At 36.6% G+C, this 21663-nt stretch overlaps 1 protein-coding gene and 1 non-coding gene across 7 annotated transcripts in view; one reads left to right on the forward strand and one right to left on the reverse strand.

Moving 5' to 3' along the window:
* Znf644 (zinc finger protein 644) overlaps positions 1-21663 on the forward strand; it is a 79289-nt gene that overhangs the window by 13701 nt on the left and 43925 nt on the right. For all 6 annotated transcript variants that reach the window (XM_090334114.1, XM_090334115.1, XM_090334119.1 and 3 more), the window contains one exon: positions 11013-11073. In XM_090334114.1, the coding sequence (XP_090190240.1) occupies positions 11030-11073 (44 nt within the window). In that variant the 5' untranslated portion in view covers positions 11013-11029. The remainder of the gene's footprint in view (positions 1-11012; positions 11074-21663) is intronic.
* LOC150061225 (U6 spliceosomal RNA) lies at positions 18702-18806 on the reverse strand. The gene has a single exon (XR_016536107.1). It is a non-coding gene; the product is annotated as a U6 spliceosomal RNA (small nuclear RNA).

A 21663-nucleotide genomic window follows, 5' to 3' on the forward strand; every position in this document is an offset into this window, starting at 1 on the left:
AACTGGCAAAAAAAAAAAAAAGAGAGAGAGAGAAAGAGAATTGTGTAAGTAAATTTTGTGTAAGCCCCAGTACAAGCACCAAAAAAAAAAAAAGGAAAAAAATCAACCAAAAATGTCATAAAGCTGGGTGCTGATGGCTTACACCTGTATGAGATCTGAGGATCAAGGTTCAAAGCTAGCCTGTGCACAAAAGTCCAAGAGGCTCTTATACCCTTAACTACCAGAAAGCTGGAAGTGGCACTGTGGCTCGTAGTGGTAGAGCACTAGCTTAGAGCTGAAGAGCTTAGGAACAGTGCGTAGGCCCAGAGTTCAAGCCCCACTGACATAGGAAACCAGAAGAGTCATCACAAAAGGGAAACCTGAGTAGTAGGAAAATAAGTGGCAGTAACTAACTTCATACAAAAAGCTGACTTCTGCTATCAGCGAGAAAGGCTTAGAATTGGTTTTAGATTGTTCTTGTTGAAACTTGTGTTCCCTTAGAAATGGTAAAAGTGTATATGACAAATATCAGTTGTGGGGCTAGGAAAAGGTTTCTTACCTTGTTTCTTCTCATGCAGTGAACTGGAAGACTTCTTAGGTATAGCTCAAGTTAAGACAACCACCTGAAGTTAGGGAGAACTGAACAGAAATCTACATGTTGAACTGGAAATTAGCTCCAAACTTTGCTTCTCTGGTTCTGAGAATCTTGGTTGTCATGATCCTGCTCCCAGAAGTGATCCTGGAAATGCATCAGTTTTACATAGTAGACTGATTGAGGAGATAAGGAACAAAACCCAATTGGAAACTTTAGGGTTTATCAAGTCATTGGCTCAGATTGTTCATACTATAGTGACACTTTCCCCTCCCCCCCAAATCTCTAAGCACTGGTTCCTTTTTTCTTTCTAAAATTTTCACTAACTTAATATAAGCTACTTGTATAGAGGATATTTCATTGTTCTTTACATGTTTACACTGGGAGCAGGATCATGACACTGAGTAGCTAGAATTATAGGCTTGTTCCCTGAGTTCTTGTACTCAAGGTTAATACCTCCACTTCTGACTTTTTGGTGGTTAATTGAAGATAAGTCTCATAGACTTCCTTGTCTGGGCTGTCTTTGAACCTTAATCTTCAGATCTCAGCTTCCTGAGTCGTTAGGGTTACAGGCATGAGCCACTGGTGCCTGGTAAATAGTTTTAATAGAAGGGAAATAAAGTTGAAAATGATCCTCCAGGCCAGGAGTGTGGCCTAGTGGTAGAGTGCTTGCCCATTGTGTATGAAGCCCTGGATTCACAGAAAAAGCCAAAAGTGTTGCTGAGGCTCAAGTGGTAGAGTGCTAGCCTTGAGCAGAAGTGCTCAAAGACAGTGCCCAGGCCCTGAGTTCAAGCCCCAGGATTGGGGGAGGGAGGAAGATAGTAATCTGGGTGCTGGTGGCTCATGCCTGCAATTCTAGCTACTCAGGAGGCTGAGATCTAGGATTGTGGTTCAAGCCCAGGCAGGACAGTCCATGAAACTCTTTATCTCCAAATAATCACCAGAAAACTGAAAGTGGCCCTGTGGCTCCAAGTGGTATTGTGTTAGCCTTGAGCAAAAGAGCTCTGGACAGGGCCTAGGCCCCAAGTTCAAGCCCCATGACTGATAAGAAAAGAAAAAGAGCTAATAAAGTGGGAGAAAACTAAAAAAATTAAAACACACTTGTAAGTCCAACATGAAAAGTCAGTATAGAATGGGAGAAAATAAGTAGAGGAAATTAAGAGTAATTGCATACATCACTTTCCATTAATCAAAGGTACATCGAATACTTGCATATTCAAGAAAAGATCAGAGTTCAAAGCCAGCCTGTTATATGTGTGCACGTGCATGAGTGTGAGCGTGTGTATGTGTACTTTATAGTGGCCAGCCAGAAGACTTATCTCCAATTAATCACCAGAAAATCAGAAGTGGCGCTGTGGTTCAAATGGTAGAGTGCTAGCCTTGAGCTGAAGAGCTCAGGGACAGCGCCCAGGCCCCAGAGTTCAGGCCCTAGGACAGTCTTTGGAAAGTGTGGGGGGAAGTTGTTGGGCACTGGTGTGTTACACCTGTAATCCTAGCTATTCAGTAGGTTGAGATCTGAGAATCTTGGTCAAAGACAGCAAGGGGCAGGAAAGTGGGTCGTCAGGTCACTTTACATCATTTTAAAGTGATCATTAAAAAAGTTTTCTTTTTCTTATTTTTAAAAGACTGCATATGTATGCAGTACTATATTTCCTTTATCCATATTATTCATTGATGAATAGTTGGATTTCCTCTGTGTTATAAATATTGTGAATAAAGCTGCTGTAATCCTATCTACTCAGGGGGCTGAAGATCCAGAGAATTGTGATTCCGAAACAGTGTAGATTAAAAAAAATCTTCAAGACTGTCTTCAAACTATCTGGCAAGAAGCTATAGACTGGAGGAGTGCTAGTTGAACAAGCAGATCAAATAAGCATGAAGCCATGAATTCAACCTGGTATAGTGAGTGGGAAACACATGACAATTGTATTAAGTACTTTGAACTGCCCTGGTGTCTTCAAGAAGGATTATACCGTTCTGTATTCTCACTGACAGTGCACCAAGGTTTCCAGTTTCTCTACAGCCTACTACCGCTTCATTTTCTGTTACATATGTGCATGTGCGTGATCGCGAGTGTGTGTATGTGTACTTTATAGTGGCCATAATATCATTGTGGTTTTGATTTGTTGTTCTCCAGCAATAGGTGATGCTGAACATTTGTAGATAATGCTTGTTTTATACTCAATCTGTAGAACTTTTTGCCTTGTTTTATTTTATACTTGTCTTTGGAGAATTGTTTTAAATACCTAAAATTGTTTTGGAAGTTGCTTAGTTTTAAAATTAGGTCATTTGTTTTTGCCTGTTGAGTATGAGACCCTGATAAATTGAACACTGATATATTGAATACTGACACATAATTAACATTCAGTAAGTTGTCATCTTACTCTGTTTGACTGCTTCCATTGATGTTCAGAGGTTTGAAAGTTTGATATAGTCCTGTTTGTTAATATTTGCTTTTGTTGACCTTTGGTGTCATATCTAGGCATTCTTTTCCCCTCTGTATTCTAGGAGTTTTTTGAAATTTTACATAAATTTAAGGATAGGTTTTCCTATTCATAAAACAACTCATGAGTTTTGAATAGTTATTGCATTAATCTGTATATTGCTTTGGGTAGTATTGACATCTTTTTGAGTCCACAAATATGGGGGTATATCTGTTTTTTCATATCTTTATTTCAGTAAATAATTTTTTTTTTTTTTGTCAGTCATGGGACTTGAACTCTGGGCCTGGGCCTGAGTGTTTTCCCTGAGCTCTTCAGCTTAAGGCTGCTGCTCTACCCCTAGCCACAGCGCCACTTCCCGTTTTCTTTCTAGTGGTGAATTGGAGACAAGAGTCTTACGGTCTTTAGTGCTCTAGGATGGCATTGAACTGCTATCCTCAGATCTCATCCTCTTGAGTAGCTAAGAGTTACAGATGTGAGCTACCACACCTAGCTTTTTGTTCTGTTTTAATTCATTTCTTAGCTCTTTTTTATGTGGAATATTTGGGGTTTACTTCATGTAAGATTATATCATCTGTAAACAGATAATTTTACTCTCTGTTTTCCAAATTGTGAATGCCAAATTTTTGTGGTTAGAACTTCTAGTATTGCTTTGAATTGAAATGGTTAGTGGGCGTCTTTACCTTTTTCCTTTCATAGAAGTGAAACTTTCAGCCATGAGTTTGGCCTAGTGGTTGAGTGCTTGCCTAGCATGCACAATCACCTGGATTCGATTCCTCGGTACCACATACATAGAAAAAAGCCAGAAGTGGCTCAAGTGGTAGAGCTCTATCTAGCTTTGATAAAACCCAAGGGCAGTGCTCAGACCCTTAGCCCAAGTCCAGGACTGGCCAAAAGAAAGTGAAACTTTATTTTTCCTTTGTATATGTAGAAATAAATGAATATATGTTTGTCTAACTTGTGGGCTTTTCATTATGTAGCAGAGGATTGCAATAGCTCAAAACCTAGGTACATAATGCCATATAGGATGAGACTAAATGAAAGGATCTCTAGGATATGGAAAGGAGCTTTATCTTGTGTGATTGGTGTTCTTAATGTACCATGTTATTTCTCTTTTGTTGCTCTTTGGAAAGGGAAGGGGGGAAAACAAGATGATTGGGAGGGGGTAAGGGAAGGGAAATGGGAACAAAAACACAAGAAGGGATATCAGTGTGTGAGAAGTAATGCACCTACTACCTGGTGAATGTAACTGTAACCCCTCTACGTTACCCCAACAATAAAAAAATAAAGTGCTTTTAAAAAAAATAATGGTGTTACATTTTGTTGTTTTTTTGTGTATCAACTGATAGTGATATGATTTTCTCCCTTCCAATTATTAATGTGACTGATTATATTGATTGCTTTTGTATGTTGAGTAATCCTTACCTTCCCTGAGTAGGACTCTCTTGGCCACTGTGAATAATCCTTTAAAAATGCTGTTTGATTTGTTTTGCTAATTTTTTGATAACATGTTTGCGTCATTTATCAAAGCTACTAAACCATAGTTCAGTTTTTTTTTTTCCCCCCAATCTGGTTTTGTAGTAAGGATAATATTGACCTCATAGAATTAATTTGAAGTATTTCTTCTCTTTTATTCTTTCTTTTTAAATTTCATTTTATTGTCTGGGAGATGTATAGAGGGATTACAGTTACATTCATCAGGTAATGAGTACTTCTTGAACATGGATGATACTCCTTCTATGCTTTTCTCCCACTCTTTCTCCTTAATTCTTTGGAAGAATTTGAAGGTGCTTTAGTGTTAATTCTTTGTGTTTGATAGAATTCTCATAGAAAACCATTTAATCCCAGGCATTTGTCAGGAAGGAGTTTTTGTGTGTTTTTGTATCATCACATCCAATCTCCTTTAATTATTTGGTTGTTGAAAGTATTTTGTTTAATTTATTAATTTTATGATTCAGTTTTGGTAGTTGTTTGGAATGTGTCCATTTCCAATAAATGTACTTGTTCATAACCTTCAAATATAATGTTCTTGACATTGTAGTGTTCCTTTTGTCATTTCTGATTTTAGTTGTCTTCTTCCTTTTGTAAGGGTTTGTCAATTTGGTTTATCATTTTTATTTATCTGTGCTTTAATCTTTGTCCTTCCCTTCCCAATGCTAACTTTTGGTTTAATTTTCTGGTTTCTTGAAATGGAAACTCAGGTTGTTCATTTGAGTTGGCTTCTATTTCAATGTAAGCTTTTATTCTGTCTTAGTACTGTTTTTGTTGGATACCACATACTGCAAACTTCACTTTTAGTGCTTCTTTTGTTGTATACCACAAACTTTGATATATTGTTTAATTTTCATTTGTACTTATCCATTTTCTTAATTCCCAACTAGTTCATTTTTGTTAAGAATGAACTAGAAGTGGCACTGTGGCTCAAGGTGGTATAGTGCTAGCTTTGAGCTGAAGAGTCCAGGCCCAGGCCCAGAGTTCAAGCCCCAGGACCAAACAAAAAATTAAAAAAAAAAAAAAAAAGAAGACTGAACTGTTTGGCCATATGTTGTGGTACATTACTGTAATCCCAACATTAAGGAGATGGAGACAGGAAGATCTAGATTAAATCTAGATTAAGGAGTTTGGAGCCAGTTTTAGCTACATGGTGACTCAATCCCTACTCTATTTTTTTTTAAACAAAATGATTTCTATGTGTGTGAAATTCTTAATTTAACTCTGAAGCCTTTTCTGAAATGTCATTGTTTAATTTTCTATAATACTTTCATCTCTTCAATGTGTTTAAAAAAATTAGAAGGCATTACTCCTTAAAACATTGTAAATTTACAGAAAATTTGAGGATATTATAATGTACTTATGTTTTCTTATTTTTCCTCAATGGTAGTATCTTACATTATTATTATACATTTGTTACAATTAGTAAACTAGAGCTGTCAAAATACTATTAACCTATACCATAGGTGATTCAGATTTCCTTAGTTGGGAATGTTTGTGCATGGGTGTATATGTACGCTGTGCTACAAGGGTTTGAATTTAGTCTTAAACTTGCTGGGCTAGCTTGCTCCACTAGCATTCAACTACTTGAGCCACACCTCCATGTCATCTCTTTGCTGGTTTAATTGGAAATTTAATCTGGAAGACTTTTCTGCCAAGGCTGTCTTTGAACCTCAGTCCTCTAGATCCCAACATTTTGAGTAATTAGTATTACAGTTTTGAACTGTTAGCACCTAACCTAGATTTCTTTAGTTGGTGTTTTTTTTTTTTTTAAGTTTTTTATTCCATGGTAGCACATTTAGTTCTTTTTCCTCCTTGTTCCTTGTGACTTTGTTTTGATGACCTTAACACTATGTTTAAAAATAAAATTTTATTATTATTAAGGTTTTGTACAGAGGGGTTACCATTTCATAAGTAATGAGTATAGTTCTTTTTGGATAGTATTACCCCTTCTTTCACTTTCCCCCAGTGTCTTTCTCCTATTCCTGCCCGCAAGTTGCATAGTTCATTTCTCACATAGAATATCATGACTACATTTGTTCACTCTTCCTCCCTCCCTCCCTGTACCTCTTTTGACTACCCTAAAAAAGACACCAAAAAGCAAAACCAAACAACAAAACCCATATTTCCATTTCCTGAAATTTGTTTCAATAGATAGTATTGTTCCGACATATTATAGGACTTAATTGGAATTTGTTGTTTTCATGATAGTCTTAAAAATCTCATGATAAAAGCAGCTGGCTAGCCATTTTTGAGTGTTCTCTTTTCTGGGACCCTTTCTAGTGATTACTGAGATTCCAGTTATATCATACTTATGGAGTTAAAAGTACTTTCTATCAACTTCTTGTATGATCTTAAAAAAAACTTTCATAGTCCTGAAGGTTGGAATTTCATGATTAATGTGCAAATTTTGTTTTCTCCTAATGCCTCTCTCCTCAAAGGTGGCCCTTCTTTTCTGTATGTCTGCCATAAAGCCGCCAATCAGATTATTATAGCCTCATCCTATGACCTCATCCTTGCCCCTTGCAATGTCCTTTCTCCAAGTACTATCAAATTTAGTTTGGCTTCAATATATGAATTTTAGAAGGCGGAATATAATTGTTCAGTTCATTATGCATTTTATGTAAGATGCTACCAGTTCATTTCCTTGAGACCTTAGTCTGAAATGAAAGTTATTACAGGACCAAAATCTAGGTGTTTGACAACAACTAGTCTCTGGAGGTGCTAAGAGGAGGAATTTGCATTGCTTCTTAAACCTAGTAGCTGCTGGTATTTCTGCCCCTGGCCATATCTTTCCAATTTTTGAGACCAGCATTTTCATATCTTTATGAATTGTCCTCACTGCCTTCTGTTTTTTGTGTTGCCTTCTGTTTTATATTTCCTGTTACCTTCTAACAGGGTTATGTGTGTTTGTATTTAGAGTTTACCCAGATAATCCAGGATAATCTTTTTCTCATATTTTACTAAATTGAAGTAGCATATTTCTATCATGTGAAGTAACAGTTCAGGAATGAGGATGTCATAACTTTTGGTGGGCTAATTTTTTAGCTTCTCATACTTGCAAGTGGACTTGCTAATACTAGGGCTTCAACTTGGCATGGGTGTGTGTTGTTGCTTAGCTTCTTTTTTTTTTCCTCAAGGCTGGCTTGCTACTACTGGAGCCAAATTCCATTTCTAGACTTTACTGGTTAATTGGAGATAAGAGTTGCATAGATTTGTATGACCTAGGTAACTTTGAACCATGATCCTTAGATCTTAGCCTTCTGAGTAGCTAGAATTACAGATATGAGTTAGCAGTACCCAGCTAAATCATTAACATTAGTACTTTAATTAAATTCCTTTCTTCCCTTTTCTTCATAAGGCTGGTACTTAAATTAGAGTAGATTTTCTTGTTCACAATTTCTTTCTTCAAGAATGGAAATGCTCAAAAAAAAATCTTGGTACTAATCAAAATTTTTTTTTCATTAGTTCAACAGATCATTGCACTGCTCTGGTCTTTGTTAGGTGTTTATGAATTAACCAGGTACTTCAAGGTTTTTCAGTTCTTGAGGGTGTAATTAAGTAACTTGTGTTTTTACTTGCTTACCTTCTATATCCCAAATACATTTTGGGATACAAAAGAAAATTTAAATTCCTTAATTGACCCAAATGTTCTGAAACAAATCAAATGAAATTCCTGTCCTCAGTGTCCACAGTATAGTTCAGAAAATACAGATTTTATTTCTACAGTAACTTAAGCACATACTTTTTCTACAGTTGAGGGAAATAAGGCGTTAGGGTGACTGATATAAAATAATGAAGCAATATTACTTATTGGGATTGTTTATTTATTTTTGCCAGTCTTAGGCTTGAACTCAGAACCTGAGCACTGTCCTTGGGCTTTCTCAAGGATAGGCAAGCACTCTACCACTAGGCCAAACTCCCGGCTCCAATTCTTGCCTGCCTGCCTGCCTCTTCCCTCCCTCCATCCATCCTCCCTCCTTCTTTTTTCCTCTCTCTCTCTTCCTTTTTTTTTTTTTTTAATAAAAGTTTTAAGTGATTTAATATCTGGGTCTTCAGTTCTATTCCATTGGTCTTCAGGCCTGTTCTTGTGCCAATACCAAACTGTTTTGATAATTATAGCTCTGTAATAGAGTCTAAAGTTTGGTATTGAAATTCCTCCTGTGCTGTTCTTTCTGCTAAGAAGTGTTTTTGCTATACGGGGTCTTTTATTATTCCATATGAAATTTTGGATTGCGTCTTCTATTTCTTTAAAGAATGATATTGGGATATTGATGGGTATTGCATTGAATTTGTAGATAGCCCTTGGCAAGATTGTCATTTTCACGATATTGATTCTTCCAATCCAGGAGAATGGGAGGTTTTTCCATTTCCTCAGTTCTGCTTTAATTTCCTTTTTCAGGATTTTAAAATTTTCATCAAAAAGGTCCTTTACATTCTTAGTTAAGGTAATTCCTAGGTACTTTATTTTCTTTGAGGCTATTGCAAAAGGAGTTGCTTTCCTGATTGTTGCCTCATTCCTCTCACTGTTGGCGTAGAGGAAGGCAGTTGATTTTTGAGGGTTAATTTTATACCCTGCTACCCTTCCAAAATTTTGAATCAGCTCCAGGACCCAGATATTAAACCACAGACCTTTGGCCACCTAATCTTTGACAAGGGAGCACTAGAATTAACTCCAGTGGATCAAAGACCTGGAGGTAAAACCCGGCACACTGAAAACTTTACAAGAAGGAATAGGAAATATACTATACCTTCTTGGCACAGGTCGAAATTTTCTTAATAAGGACCAAGAATCACAACAAATCAGAGAAAGACTGGATAAGTGGGACTGCATTAAACTGCAGAGCTTTTGTATGGCAAAGGACATAGCTAGTAAACTAATCAGGAAGCCTACAGAGTGGGAGAAGATCTTCACCAACCAAACAACGGACAAAGGCCTCATATCTAAAATATATCAACAGCTCAAAAAATTGAATCATTCCAAAACTTATCTCCAAAGTAACAACCATCCCATTAAAAGATGGGCCAAAGACTTAGAGTCTTCTGAAGAAGAAACAAAAATGGCCTATAGACACGTGAAGAAATGCTCAACATCTCTGGTCATAAAAGAAATGCAAATCAAAACAACTCTAAGATTCCACCTCACTCCAGGTAGAATGGCCAGGATCAAGAAAATTAATAACAACAGATGCTGGAGGGGATGTGGCCAGGAGGGATCACTACTACACTGTTGGTGGGAGTGCAAACTCATTCAACCACTATGGGAAGCAGTATGGCAGTTCCTCAAAAGACTAAACATAGACCTCCCCTGTGACCCAACAATTCCACTACTTGGCATTTACCCAATTATCCAGAAACAAGGACATACTAAATCCACCAGCACAACAATGTTCATTGCAGCACTATTTACCATAGCAAAGATATGGAACCAACCTAGATGTCCCTCAGTTGATGAATGGATCAACAAGATGTGATATTTGTACACAATGGAATTCTATGCTGCTGTCAGAAAGAATGACATCGCCCCATTTGTTAGGAAATGGAAAGACTTAGAAAAAATCATATTAAGTGAAGTAAGCCAGACTCAAAGGAACTTAGGCTCAATGGTTTTGCTCATTTGTCATAATCAGTAGAAACCTTGGGCTCTACTAGCAGAGATCTGCAATAGAGCAAAATCTTGATACATAAGGCCATATAGTATGAAGCTAATTGAAAGGACCTCCAGGGTATTGAAACAAAAGCCATATAAAGAATGATTGTCCTTCTTAAGGTACTATGTTATCTCTCATCTCTTTTGTTGTCCCTTGGTTGTCTCATATTGTTACAGTATCTCACTTTGTTACCTGATATATCAGATATATTTGTATTTGGTTATTTGAAATTGGATAGGGGAGGGGGGAAAACAAGATGAGGGCTGGGGGTGGGGAGGAGGGAAATGAGGACCAAGACATGTGAAAGGGTATCAATGTATGGGAATTAATGCACCACCTATCTGGCAAATATCATGTAACCCTTCTATTAATTACAATAAAAATATATGAAAAAAAGTTTTAAATGAGATCTATAATGTTTCTCATTTGAATATATTATTGTTCCTTAAAAAAAAAATGGTACTAGGGTTAGTAGTAATTTCCTGAAAGTTAAAATGGTCATAATTTAATTGAACGGTTTCTCAGATGTTTTATCAAGAAAATATTTACTTGTCAGTTGCACTTTAAAAGAATAGTGTATTTGTAGATGTAAGAATTCATTGCTGAGGGCCAAGAGCATGGCCTAGTGGTAGAATGCTTGCCTAGCATGCTTGAAGACCTGAGTTTGATTCCTTGGTACCATATACACAGAAAAAGCCAGAAGTGGTGCTGCTCAGGTGTTAAACCTCTAGCCTTGAGAAAACCCAGGGAAGGTGTTCAGGCCCTGAGCTCAAGCCTCAGGACTGCCCCCCCCCCATTAAAAAAAAGCATTGCTGACACTAAAAACGAAATGATGAATTTTTACATGTATTGTTTCAGATTTGATTTCATTTCGGATGAGACTGTTCTTACAGCGAGATGTTAATAAGACAAAGTCTAGGTAAGTAGAGGTCTACTTTGTTGAATATTACAAGGTCGAAATAAACTTACATTTTAAATATATGACTTCAAGTTTAGAGTTAAAGGAGACGTAGTAAAAGTTTTAGTATGAATTAACACTTGGACAAAATTCAGTTGATTTGATAGAAGTAAAAAACAAACAAAAAACTGTGAGATTGCAGAACTAAATTCTTAGCTTTTCTTTTGTGTTGAGGTTGCTTTTAACATACAAGTTTCCAATGACTAATATCTTAGATGATTGAGTTGATATAACTGAACTCACCACTTTAGTATGAGATTTGTGGAACTGCTTCATTGCACTCCTTAGTTGATGCAGTATATGACCACTTTCACGAATTCTACTTGCATTTTCTGTTAACAAAATATTCCAAATTAGGACTTCTTTCTGTTAATATAGTGTTCATAACTATGAAATTTTGAAAATGTTTTTCTTGTGGATTTGTCTACTTTTCTAATGTAGCATTTTGATTAGCTTTGTAAAGTCTGTTAAGTTAGAAAAAACTGGATTGTGATTTACATTAATTTTTGGCCTGGTATATGAAATGCTAAATATATGTTTCTAATTAGTGAATAAGGGTTTGGAATATCAATAGAATTAAAAAAGAATATGTTGATAAGTTCACAGTCATTTTGATCTCACCATATGTTTTATTGTTAGAAATTAGTTATCTTGGTTTTTTTTTTTTTATCTTGGTTTTTTTGTTGTTGTTGTTGTCTGTTTTGTTTTGATGATGATCTGGGGATTGAACTCAGGGCAAGCACTCTGAAGCTTGAGCCATGTCCCTAACACTTTTGCTATAGTTTGTTTCTCATAGTCTTATACTGTTGCTTGGTAAGCTTCAGACCACAACATCTGCCTCCTAATAGCTGGTGTGTATATTTGTCACACCTGTTTTTTTTGTTTTGTTTTGTTTTGTTGGTCATGGGGCTTAATCTCTGAGCCTGGACATTGTCTCTGACCTCTTCAACTCAAGGCTATCACTCTACCACTTCAGCCACAGCACCCCTGCTGACTTTTTCTGTGTGTATGGTACTGAGGAACTTGGGTCTTTGTGTGTGTTAGGCAAGCACTCTACCACTAGGCCAAACACCCCATCCTCTTTGTTTTTGAAGTGTCTGGACAACTTTTTTCCAGACCAGCGTTGAATTATGATTCTCCTGCCTTACACCTGAGTAGATGGGATTATAGACTTTCACATGCATACCTGGATTTATTTATGTATTTTTTATGACTAGGATGCAAAACACTACAATTCAGAAATATGCAGTGAAATAATGTAATATTAGTGATTTAGGCTTATTCAAAGCAAAAATTTCCTTTTTAGTGTAGTAATAATACTAGTGGTAATTATAGAGTTACTGTATTGGTATTATGGATTCTATTAAGTGCTTCTTAGTCCTTATAGTACTGCTATGTAGAAGAAATTTTTTTTATTTTGGTTAATGGTAAACTTTCTTTTTCTACAGGAAGGGTTTGTTTATTTGTTTTTGTGTTTGTTCTGGGGCTTGAACTCAGGGCCTGGGCACTGGGCTTTTTTGCTCAAGGCTAGTACTGCTCTACCACTCGAGCTAGAGCTCCACTTCTGGCTTTTTAGTTGTTAGTTGGCGATCAGAGTCTCAGGGACTTTTCTGCCTGGGTCTGTTTCGAACTGCCATCTCAGCCCTTGAGTAGCTAGGGATTACAGGCACAGGGGCCTGGGCAGCATCTTATTTTTATAGCATTCACTATTGTAAAGAACACGTGCCTATATTACTTTTTTAAGTAGAGAAAAAGCTGAATTTGTATTTGAAACTTTTTGAGAGCTTTTTGTTTGCTAGTTGAATATCTAACCTGTTTTGGTTACTTAGAAATTTGATACTGCTACCACAAATATGTCTTAATATATTTAAATATGGTAACATGTAAAACTTAAAAGAATAAAGCTGAGCCAAATGCCAGTGGCTCATGCCTGTAATCCTAGCTACTCAGGAGGCTGAGATCTGAGGATTGCAATTCAAAGCTAGCGTGGAGACTCTTTATCTCCAATTAACCACCAGAAAACTGGAAGTGACACTGTGGCTCAAGGGGTAGAGTGCTAGCCTTGAGCTGAAGAGCTAAGGGACAGTGCCCAGGCCCAGAGTTCAAGTTCCATGACCGACAAAATAAAAAAAAAAAAGAATAAAGCTGACTCTTTATGTATATGTTCATGTATATACTCACCACAGAGATTAAGGTGCACAAAATTTTTGTTACCATAGAAGGTTTTTTTCTGATCCAATTGCCTTTCCTTGAGAAGTTACATGAGCATGGTTTACTTTTAACATTCTTGATTTTATGTATGTAGAATTTAAAAGTATGTACTCTTACATTTTTCATTGTTTAACTTTTTCAATGTTTTTTTGATCCATGTTGTGAATATCCAGTTTATTATCTTATTGCTGAGTAATAATATTTTAATTTCCTATTCATTGTTTATTCTGTAATTTTATTGGGTTCTGTAAGCCTCTGGCCCCACTTGCCAACTTTACTAGGTTATTTCAGAGACCATTCCATTTTCCTCAGGCACCAGCAGAATAAAAGGTAGCCTTGCTCAAACTGTGTGACTAAACTAGTATGATGTTTTATATTTACAGTTTAATTTTCCTGAGTATGTATTGTTATAATCCCCCAATATCCTGCTTCCACAGTTGCCAGTACCCTTTGACTTCATTGTTACTTCAAATATGAGCTTTGAGCCAGTCCTGGTCTTTTTTGCCAGTCCTGGGCTTGAGCTCAGGGCCTGAGCACTGTCCTTGGACTTTCTCAAGGCTAGAGCTCTACCACTTGAGTCCCAGCACCACTTCTGGCTTTTTTCTATGTATGTGGTACCGAGGAATCGAACCTGGGTCTTCATGCATGCTAGGCAAGCACTCAACCACTAGGCCAAACTCCTGGCCCCAAGTCCTGGTCTTTTTTTATATTAGACTATGAGTTTGTTGAAGGTAGGCACCATTCATGTCTTATTTATCTTAGCCTAGTGCTTGGGCTGCATTCAGTGAGTATAAAATAATTTAAAAAATTTTAAAAACAGATAGGGACATAGCCATTTCAATTGTTAGCTATCGGAAGGAGTCAATGAGAACATTCTGGAAGCAGTATTGTATCTTTCAATCCAGTTGAGATGGAATGTCTAGTTATAGTCCTAATGTCAAACCTTGAGACTGGGTGTCCCATTCATTGATTTGATTTTGATTACTATTTCCAAGCAAAGGCATAAATGTAGTTTATGGAGATTGAAATATTTGTTGTTATTTTCTTTGTGGATTTTTGCTAGTTATTTAATATGAAGATTAGAAGAGATGTGTTAGACTTTTATGAGCAGAAGATTAAGAAAATCGGTCACATATAAAAAGTGAAGAAGACTAATTTCTTAAAGATAAAAAATGATCAGAGCTGAGATCTGAGGGTCAGAGTTCAAAGCCAGCCTGGGCATGAAAGTCTGTGAGACCAGAAAACCAGAACTGGTTCTGTGGCTCAAACTGGTAGAGCATTAGCCTTGAGCTGAAGAGCTTAGGGGCAGTGCCTAGGCCCAGAGTTCAAGCCCCAGGACTGTGGGGGGAAGAGGAGGAGAAGATTGGGCCTGGAGTTTGGCTTAATGGTAGAGTGCTTGCCTCGAATGCACCAAGACCCGGGCTGGATTCCTCGGTGGTAGAAAAATCTGGAAGTGGTGCTATGGTTCAAGTGGTAGAGCTCTAGCCTTGAGAAAGCCCAAGGATAGTGCTCAAGCCCTGAGCTCAAGCCTGGGACTCACAAAAAAAAAAAAAAAAAAAGATCGAGTAGGATATTAAGGAACTGTGATAGCATTTAAAAAAAAATTACTATAGCTTAGGAAGCTTGTTACTTGCTGAAAAGTATCTTTGGACATTTTGTTACATCATTCTAAATATGTAATATTTAATTACTTTCTAAAGAAATGAAGCACTTCAAATTTTAGGGCATTTTGCTTAGTTTTTTCTTCTATATTTGAAACTTGGCTAGTTGTGTTGGCTGTTGTAATCATCTGGGATTTTTATGCCTAAAGTTTGATTGCCCTCTAGCAAGTCCAAAGCAAGAAGAGTTTCTTCCCCACTGGGATCAATTTGTTTCTTTTCCTCAGTGCAATGTCTGTCATGAAGGCTGAACACAGAGTTGGTCATTGACCCCATCTCATCTATTCTTCTGTCTCCCTATAAGAGTTTTTTTTTATTAGATTATTACCAAATACAGAAGTTGAGGTTTTTTTTTGTTTCATCTTGAATATGAAGTGTGCTTATATTGTTGGTTTGAGGATCCAGAGAAATGTAACCTTAAAACTACTTGATTTACATGTCTCTCTGCAAGGTTTTAGATTCATTTTTTTCCCCCTCTTCAGAGGTCTATAGATGTATCTGTTTTAGTATTTTAGGTACCTCTTCCTCATCTGAATTAGGCCATAGGCCATAAAGAACAGAATTTATTTTTTTTATTTTTTATTTTTTTGCGCCAGTTTGGGGGCTTGAACTCAGGGCCGGAGCACTGTCCTTGGGCTTTCTCAAGGCTAGAGCTCCACCTCCTGAGGTACAGTACCACTTCCAGCTTTTTTTTTTCTATGTATGTGGTACTGAGGACTTGAAGCTGGGTCTTGCTGCATGCTAGGCAAGCACCCTACCACTAGGCCAAACTCCTGGCCCCACGAACAGAATTCCAATTGGAGAAATATTGACTGGGAGAGTAAGGGCAGAGGAGGCATGAACCAATGCTTTCATTTTGATTTTTAGAAATTATTTTGTAGAAAAGTTTCATTTTACTGAACACTTATTTTGTCAAATTCATTGGCATTTCTTAAATGCACTAAAGTTTGTTTTTATATAGCAATTCACTATTAGCTCTATTTGTTTCCATTTTTTTCAACCTTTTTTACATTAACAAACCTGCTTTTGAGTCCATTGAGAAATGCTGTGAAAGTCCTATACTAATAAAATTACTTGTTTCAGTATTGCATTTAAAGGTACGAGATTCAGAAATAAATGACTGGCTGGAGGTCAAGTGGGTAACTTTCGAGACAGTATTAGAAGTTTAGTCTTCATGGCTTGTGTACATTATAGCCAATATTGAAGCCTCTCGGGATCTTCAAGCCCAGCTGAGGACTATGTACTCCTCTGTCACATGATCTATGCTCAGTATTTCCTTATTTTTTTATTGATTCATTTAGTGTTTATGAATTGATTATTATAGTTGGGACTATAATAACTTGGTACTGCTAGCCTTTGGAGGAAATATGACAAAAATGTGTAATTGCAGTCTTGTGTGTTTCATTAGTGTTGTGATTTGGCCTCTGCTCTTCTTGGAGGCAAGAATACTGCACATTTTATTAATATACAGGCACCTATTAACAGAATTCATAGTAGACATTCAATACATTTTTATGGAATGACTGAATGGAAATATTATCAAGCCTCCAAGAAGTGACAAACTAAAACTTGGAGGAACTGTTTATGCCTTATAAAATTTGGGGGAAGGACTGTTGGAAAAAGAAATGGCATACACAAAGGATGAGAGAGGTAAGAGAAAGGTAAAATTAGTGGAAGTGAAAGAAATACATTTTATTTATTTGCCATTTCTGGGGCTTGAACTCTGGGCCTGGGCATTGTCTTTGAGTCATAGTACCACTTCTGGCTTTTTCTGTGTATATGTTACCAAGGAAGTGACCCCAGGGCTTTATGCATGTTAGGCAAACACTCATCACTAGGCCACACTCCTGGCCCCGGAAATACATTTTTTTTTAATAGCATAAAGTTCATCTTGGAATGTGAATGGGTGGCTGATGTGAAGAGATAAAACTAGAGAACAAGACTGGAGTCATTTTATTGAGCTTAGTAGAATGGGAAGCCATTGAAGGAGTTTAAATATGAGAAGGGGATGATCTGTAGGTGTTTTGTTTTGTTGTGGTGGATATTGAACCTAGGGCCTCAGATACTGTCTTGAACTACACCCTGACTTCGTTCTGGTAAAAGAACCTAGTGAAAAAGTGGAAAACAGATCACAGGTGATGCTAATTGTATTTAGTATACTCAGTTTAGAAGTAGAGGATGCTGGCTGACCTTAGAGTGGCATTAGTGAGGTTAGAAAGATGTGGGAGGATTTAAGAGAGATTTAGACAATAAAATGGATGATTTTAAGGTTGATTTATTTTTCTGTCCCACTCACTTGTGACATATTCACAATTAGGAACTGTAAAGAAGGGTAGCAGGTGCTGGTGGCTCATGTTTATAATCCTAGCTTCTCAGGAGGCTGAGATCTGGAGGAGTACAGTTAAAAGTCAGCTAGAACAGAAAAATCCATGAGACTCTCTTCAAAATAGCAAATACTGGACTACGGGTGTGGCTCAAGTGGTAGAGTACCAGCTGAGCAAACAAGCTGAGCAAGTATGAGGTTTTAAGTTCAAACTCATACCAGCAAAAACTATTTTTCGATAAAGAAGATTTGGAGAGAACAAGCACTAATATAATTTAGTGTAACTGTTCCTTGAACTTCAGACAGCTCAGGACATCAGAGTTACAATGTTAGATATCATTTAGGTCTGTATATGAGGCCTCTTAACTTGAGAGATATCTGACAGTCATCAATATTAAATCTTCCTTTCTCACACATTGTTTTTTTTATTGTTAATACTATCTAAAGAGTATTGAGAATGATTTTGCTCCTTATAGATGTTCTTTATCAGAGATTCTGGCCTCCTTTCTTCCTCCCCTTCCTTCCTTTCTTCCCTTTCCCTTCCTTTCTCTCCCTTCTCCTCCTCCCATGTCATTCTTGCATTCCTTCCCTTCCCTTCCCTCCCTTCCTTCCCCTTTCTTCTTTCACTTTTTAAACAGGGTCTCATGTAGCTCATGCCTGGAATTCACTGTAGCCTAAGTTAACCAACCTTGAACTTTGAGACTTCTGTCTCTACCTCCATCTGTTGGAACTACAAGTATGTACAACCATACCTGACTACTGCATATTCTTAAAAAATATTTAATCCCGTTAGTGAGAAATTATACTATTATGATAAGAATCTTACCAAAAATATTTTGCTACTTAAAGAGTAAATTAGAGTAAATTGTGTTATGTCTTGAATTTATGTTAATAGTATGTGCACTATAGTAGTTAGTATACATTATAGTAATAGAAATAAATAATAATTTTGATAATAGAAACATGCTTCACCTTGAACAACAAAATTTAGGTTACATGAGCCTGAAATCTTCAGGTTAACCATGGTGAATAAAAGGTATATGTGAGAGCTGGATTTTTTTTTTTTTTTTTTTTTTTTTGCCCGCCATGGGGTTTGAACTCAGGGTGTGAGCAATGTCCTTGGACTTTTTCCTCAAGGTTGGTCTTGTACCACTTGAGCCTTAGCACCACTTTCAGCTTTTTTGTATGTATGTGGTACCAAGGAATCGAACCCAGGTCTTCGTGCATGCTAAGCAAGCACTCTACCACTAGGCCAAACTCTCAGCCCCAAGAACAGTTTTTGGCAGAGATCCCTAATAAATATTAGTTGAACATTCAATTGATATTGGTCTAACAATTCTGTAATATCTAATCATATTTTATTTTTAATAGTTTGACTTTGAGTATTGTTCATTTAAAAAAAAATGGAATGCTTTGTCAATTTGCACATCATCCCTGCCCAAAGGCCTTGCTAATAGTCTGTATGGTTTTTAAATTTTTTAAATATATATGTGTATAATATATATATTGCCAAAGTGAGTATGAAGGTTATGAATTAGAAGAGCTTATCTGTCACATACTCGAGCAATATGTTGTCCTTTAATTACTCTTTTCATATATAATACCTTCTCCACTGTATTCCCCTTCTCACATACATATTTATTTATCTAACTAGAATAAGTTTATTTTGATACTGCTGTCTAAAAGTGGGTTCAAAGGTTTTTTTTAATTCTAATGCAAGTCCCATTCTTTCATCATTAAGCTAAAACCCCTTTGCCTACTTTTTTGTCTTCTGTTCCTTATAGGTCTTTTGTGTTGTTTTGTCATAGAGCATGTGTTTTATCTTGACTTTCTGTTTCCATTACTCTCAACTTTCATTTCATTCTGTTTAACATTGATAATTTTTTTTTTTTTTTGTCTGTCTAGAAGCTTGAACTCAGGGCCTGAGCCTTGTCCTTGGACTTTCTCAAGGCTAGATCTCTACCACTTGAGCCATAGTACCACTTCTAGCTTTTTCTATGTATGTGGTACCAAGGAATGGAAACCAGGTCTTCATGCATACTAGGCAGGGCACTCTACCATGAGGCCACGCTTTCTGCCCAGATTGGGTAGAGCTTAATCTTAAGACCACTTGATTCAACTTTTAAAAAAGTGACATAATAGGGCTGGGACTTTGGCCTCCTGGTGGAGTGCTTGCCTAGCATGCACAAACACCTGGGTTCAATTCCTTGGTACCACATACATAGAAAAAGGCTCAAGTTGTAGAGCTCTAGCCTTGAGAAAGTCCAAGGACAGTGCTCAGGCCCTGAGCTCAAGCCCAGGACTGGCCAAAAAAAAAAATTACAGATATTATTTGCCCCCAAACATTAAGAACTCCTTAAGGACAAATTTAAATTCTTAAGCATTCAGAAGTTTTTGAACTCATGTTCTTAATTAATAGTTTCCTCTCTTGCTGTTTATACATAGACATTTTGCTGCAATCACTGTGATGAAAGTATATTTTTACCCATGTCTTCTTTACTAGTGTCAGAACCAAGTCAGCTTTTCTGTTGAAGTTTAGCTTATCAAAGGAAGCTCAGATTCTTTTTCTGCCTTGAGGTGATATCATTAGCAAGGTGCGAAGATTCTCTATTAAAAGATAAAAATGCTGATTTTTTTATACTCTATAGTTGTAGTTAATAGGTTCTTTTTATTTTATTTTTTTGCCAGATTAAAAACTAACAAGTTTGATGTTTGCTCTTTGTATAAATAACAAGCTCTCAGGAGCTTTTTGCCTGGTTTAACAAAACCATGGTAAATACAGATTTACTTCACTTAACATGTATAATATCAGCATTGCTATAAATATTATGTCAGTTTTCATTTGTAGCTAGTAAGACTTAAGTAACAATTTGTTTAGTTATGAGTTAGTATTTGAATCAAGTAGTATAGCTTCAGAGTCTTGTTACAGAAGGTTCTAGTACTATTCTCTGATCATAGCAAAATAATTTCTGAAGTGATAACATGAAATTAAACATTAAATTTGATCATATATGTGGTCATTTCACTCACACGCTTATCTATTCATCCCTCCCTTAAGTTATTGTAGAAAATACACAGACTCATTATTGGTCCTCATTCACTCTCCTTGGATTTTATTATCTCATATGGACAGTTTCTTTCATTCATAACAGTGTTCTCAAAATCCATCCATGTTACAGCATTTTGTCAAGTTTCTTTTTAAGGCTGCATAATATTTCGTTGTATGAATGTACCACATTTTGTTTTTCACCTTATCCATTGATGGACTCTTTGGTTTCTTCCTTATTTTGAATATTGCGGCTGGTGCTCCTGCGAACATGGGTGTATACTACATAATGGGTCTCTGTTTGAGACTGCTTTTGATTATGTACCCATAAGTAGTAGAATTGCTTAATTATATGGTAATTCTATTTTTAGATTCCCAAAGAACCATGGTATTGTTTTCTGTAGTAGTTTTGCTATTTGACTTGACCTTCTTACCAACAGTACGTAGAATTTAGTGGTGGTCATTTCGTGTACTGTTTTCATATGCTAATGTAGTCTCTACTCCTCATCTGCTGAATGTGTTTAACCATTGAATTTTGTCCTGTCCTTTTGTACAATTGACATGGTCATGTGTTTCTTGCCTTTCCTTTTGTCAGTGTGTGATATAGTTACATTATTTTTTGTGTTAAACTATCAATTCCAGGAATATGTCCTTGTTGGTCACTGTATACTCATTAATTTGCTCTTGAATTCTGTTTGGCACTAACTTTTTTCTTGTTCTCAATCTCTTCCTGATCATTAAAAGACTCATAGATGATTTCTAAAATGAACCATAAGGTAGCATATGATTTTACTTCTTTTTGTTGTTCGTTGTGGTGCTTGTACACTGGGGCATGGGCACTGTTCCTGAGCTCTTCAGCTCAGGGCTACCACCCTACCCTTTGAGCCACAGTGCCACTTCCAGTTTTCTAGTGTTAATTGGAAATAAGAGTCATGTTTAGTGTCCGGGTTGGCTTTGAACTGTGATCCCAGTCCTCAGATCTCAGCCTCCTGAGTGGCTAGGATTACAGGCATGAGCCACTGCAATGATTTTACTCTTAACCTTCATTACTAAGGAAAGTATGTTCAATGAAATGTAGGTGGTATTGTTCTATTTAAAAACATGTGTATGTCTTTGTTTTGGGTTGTGTGTCCTTCCCAATCACAACACATAATGATATGATACATGGGTTTTAGACTATCCTTTATTATAGCTATTCTGTTGTTAGATTTTATACATTCTATTGCCACAATGACTTAGATTAGAATATTTTAGAATGACTAAGAATCAGTATTTTTAAAATTGGAAAAAGAAACCCAACAACCTTCAAGTGC

This window comes from Megascapheus bottae, chromosome 6, assembly GCF_031878675.1.
Source record: "Megascapheus bottae isolate mThoBot1 chromosome 6, mThoBot2.hap1, whole genome shotgun sequence".
Lineage (NCBI taxonomy): Eukaryota > Metazoa > Chordata > Mammalia > Rodentia > Geomyidae > Megascapheus > Megascapheus bottae.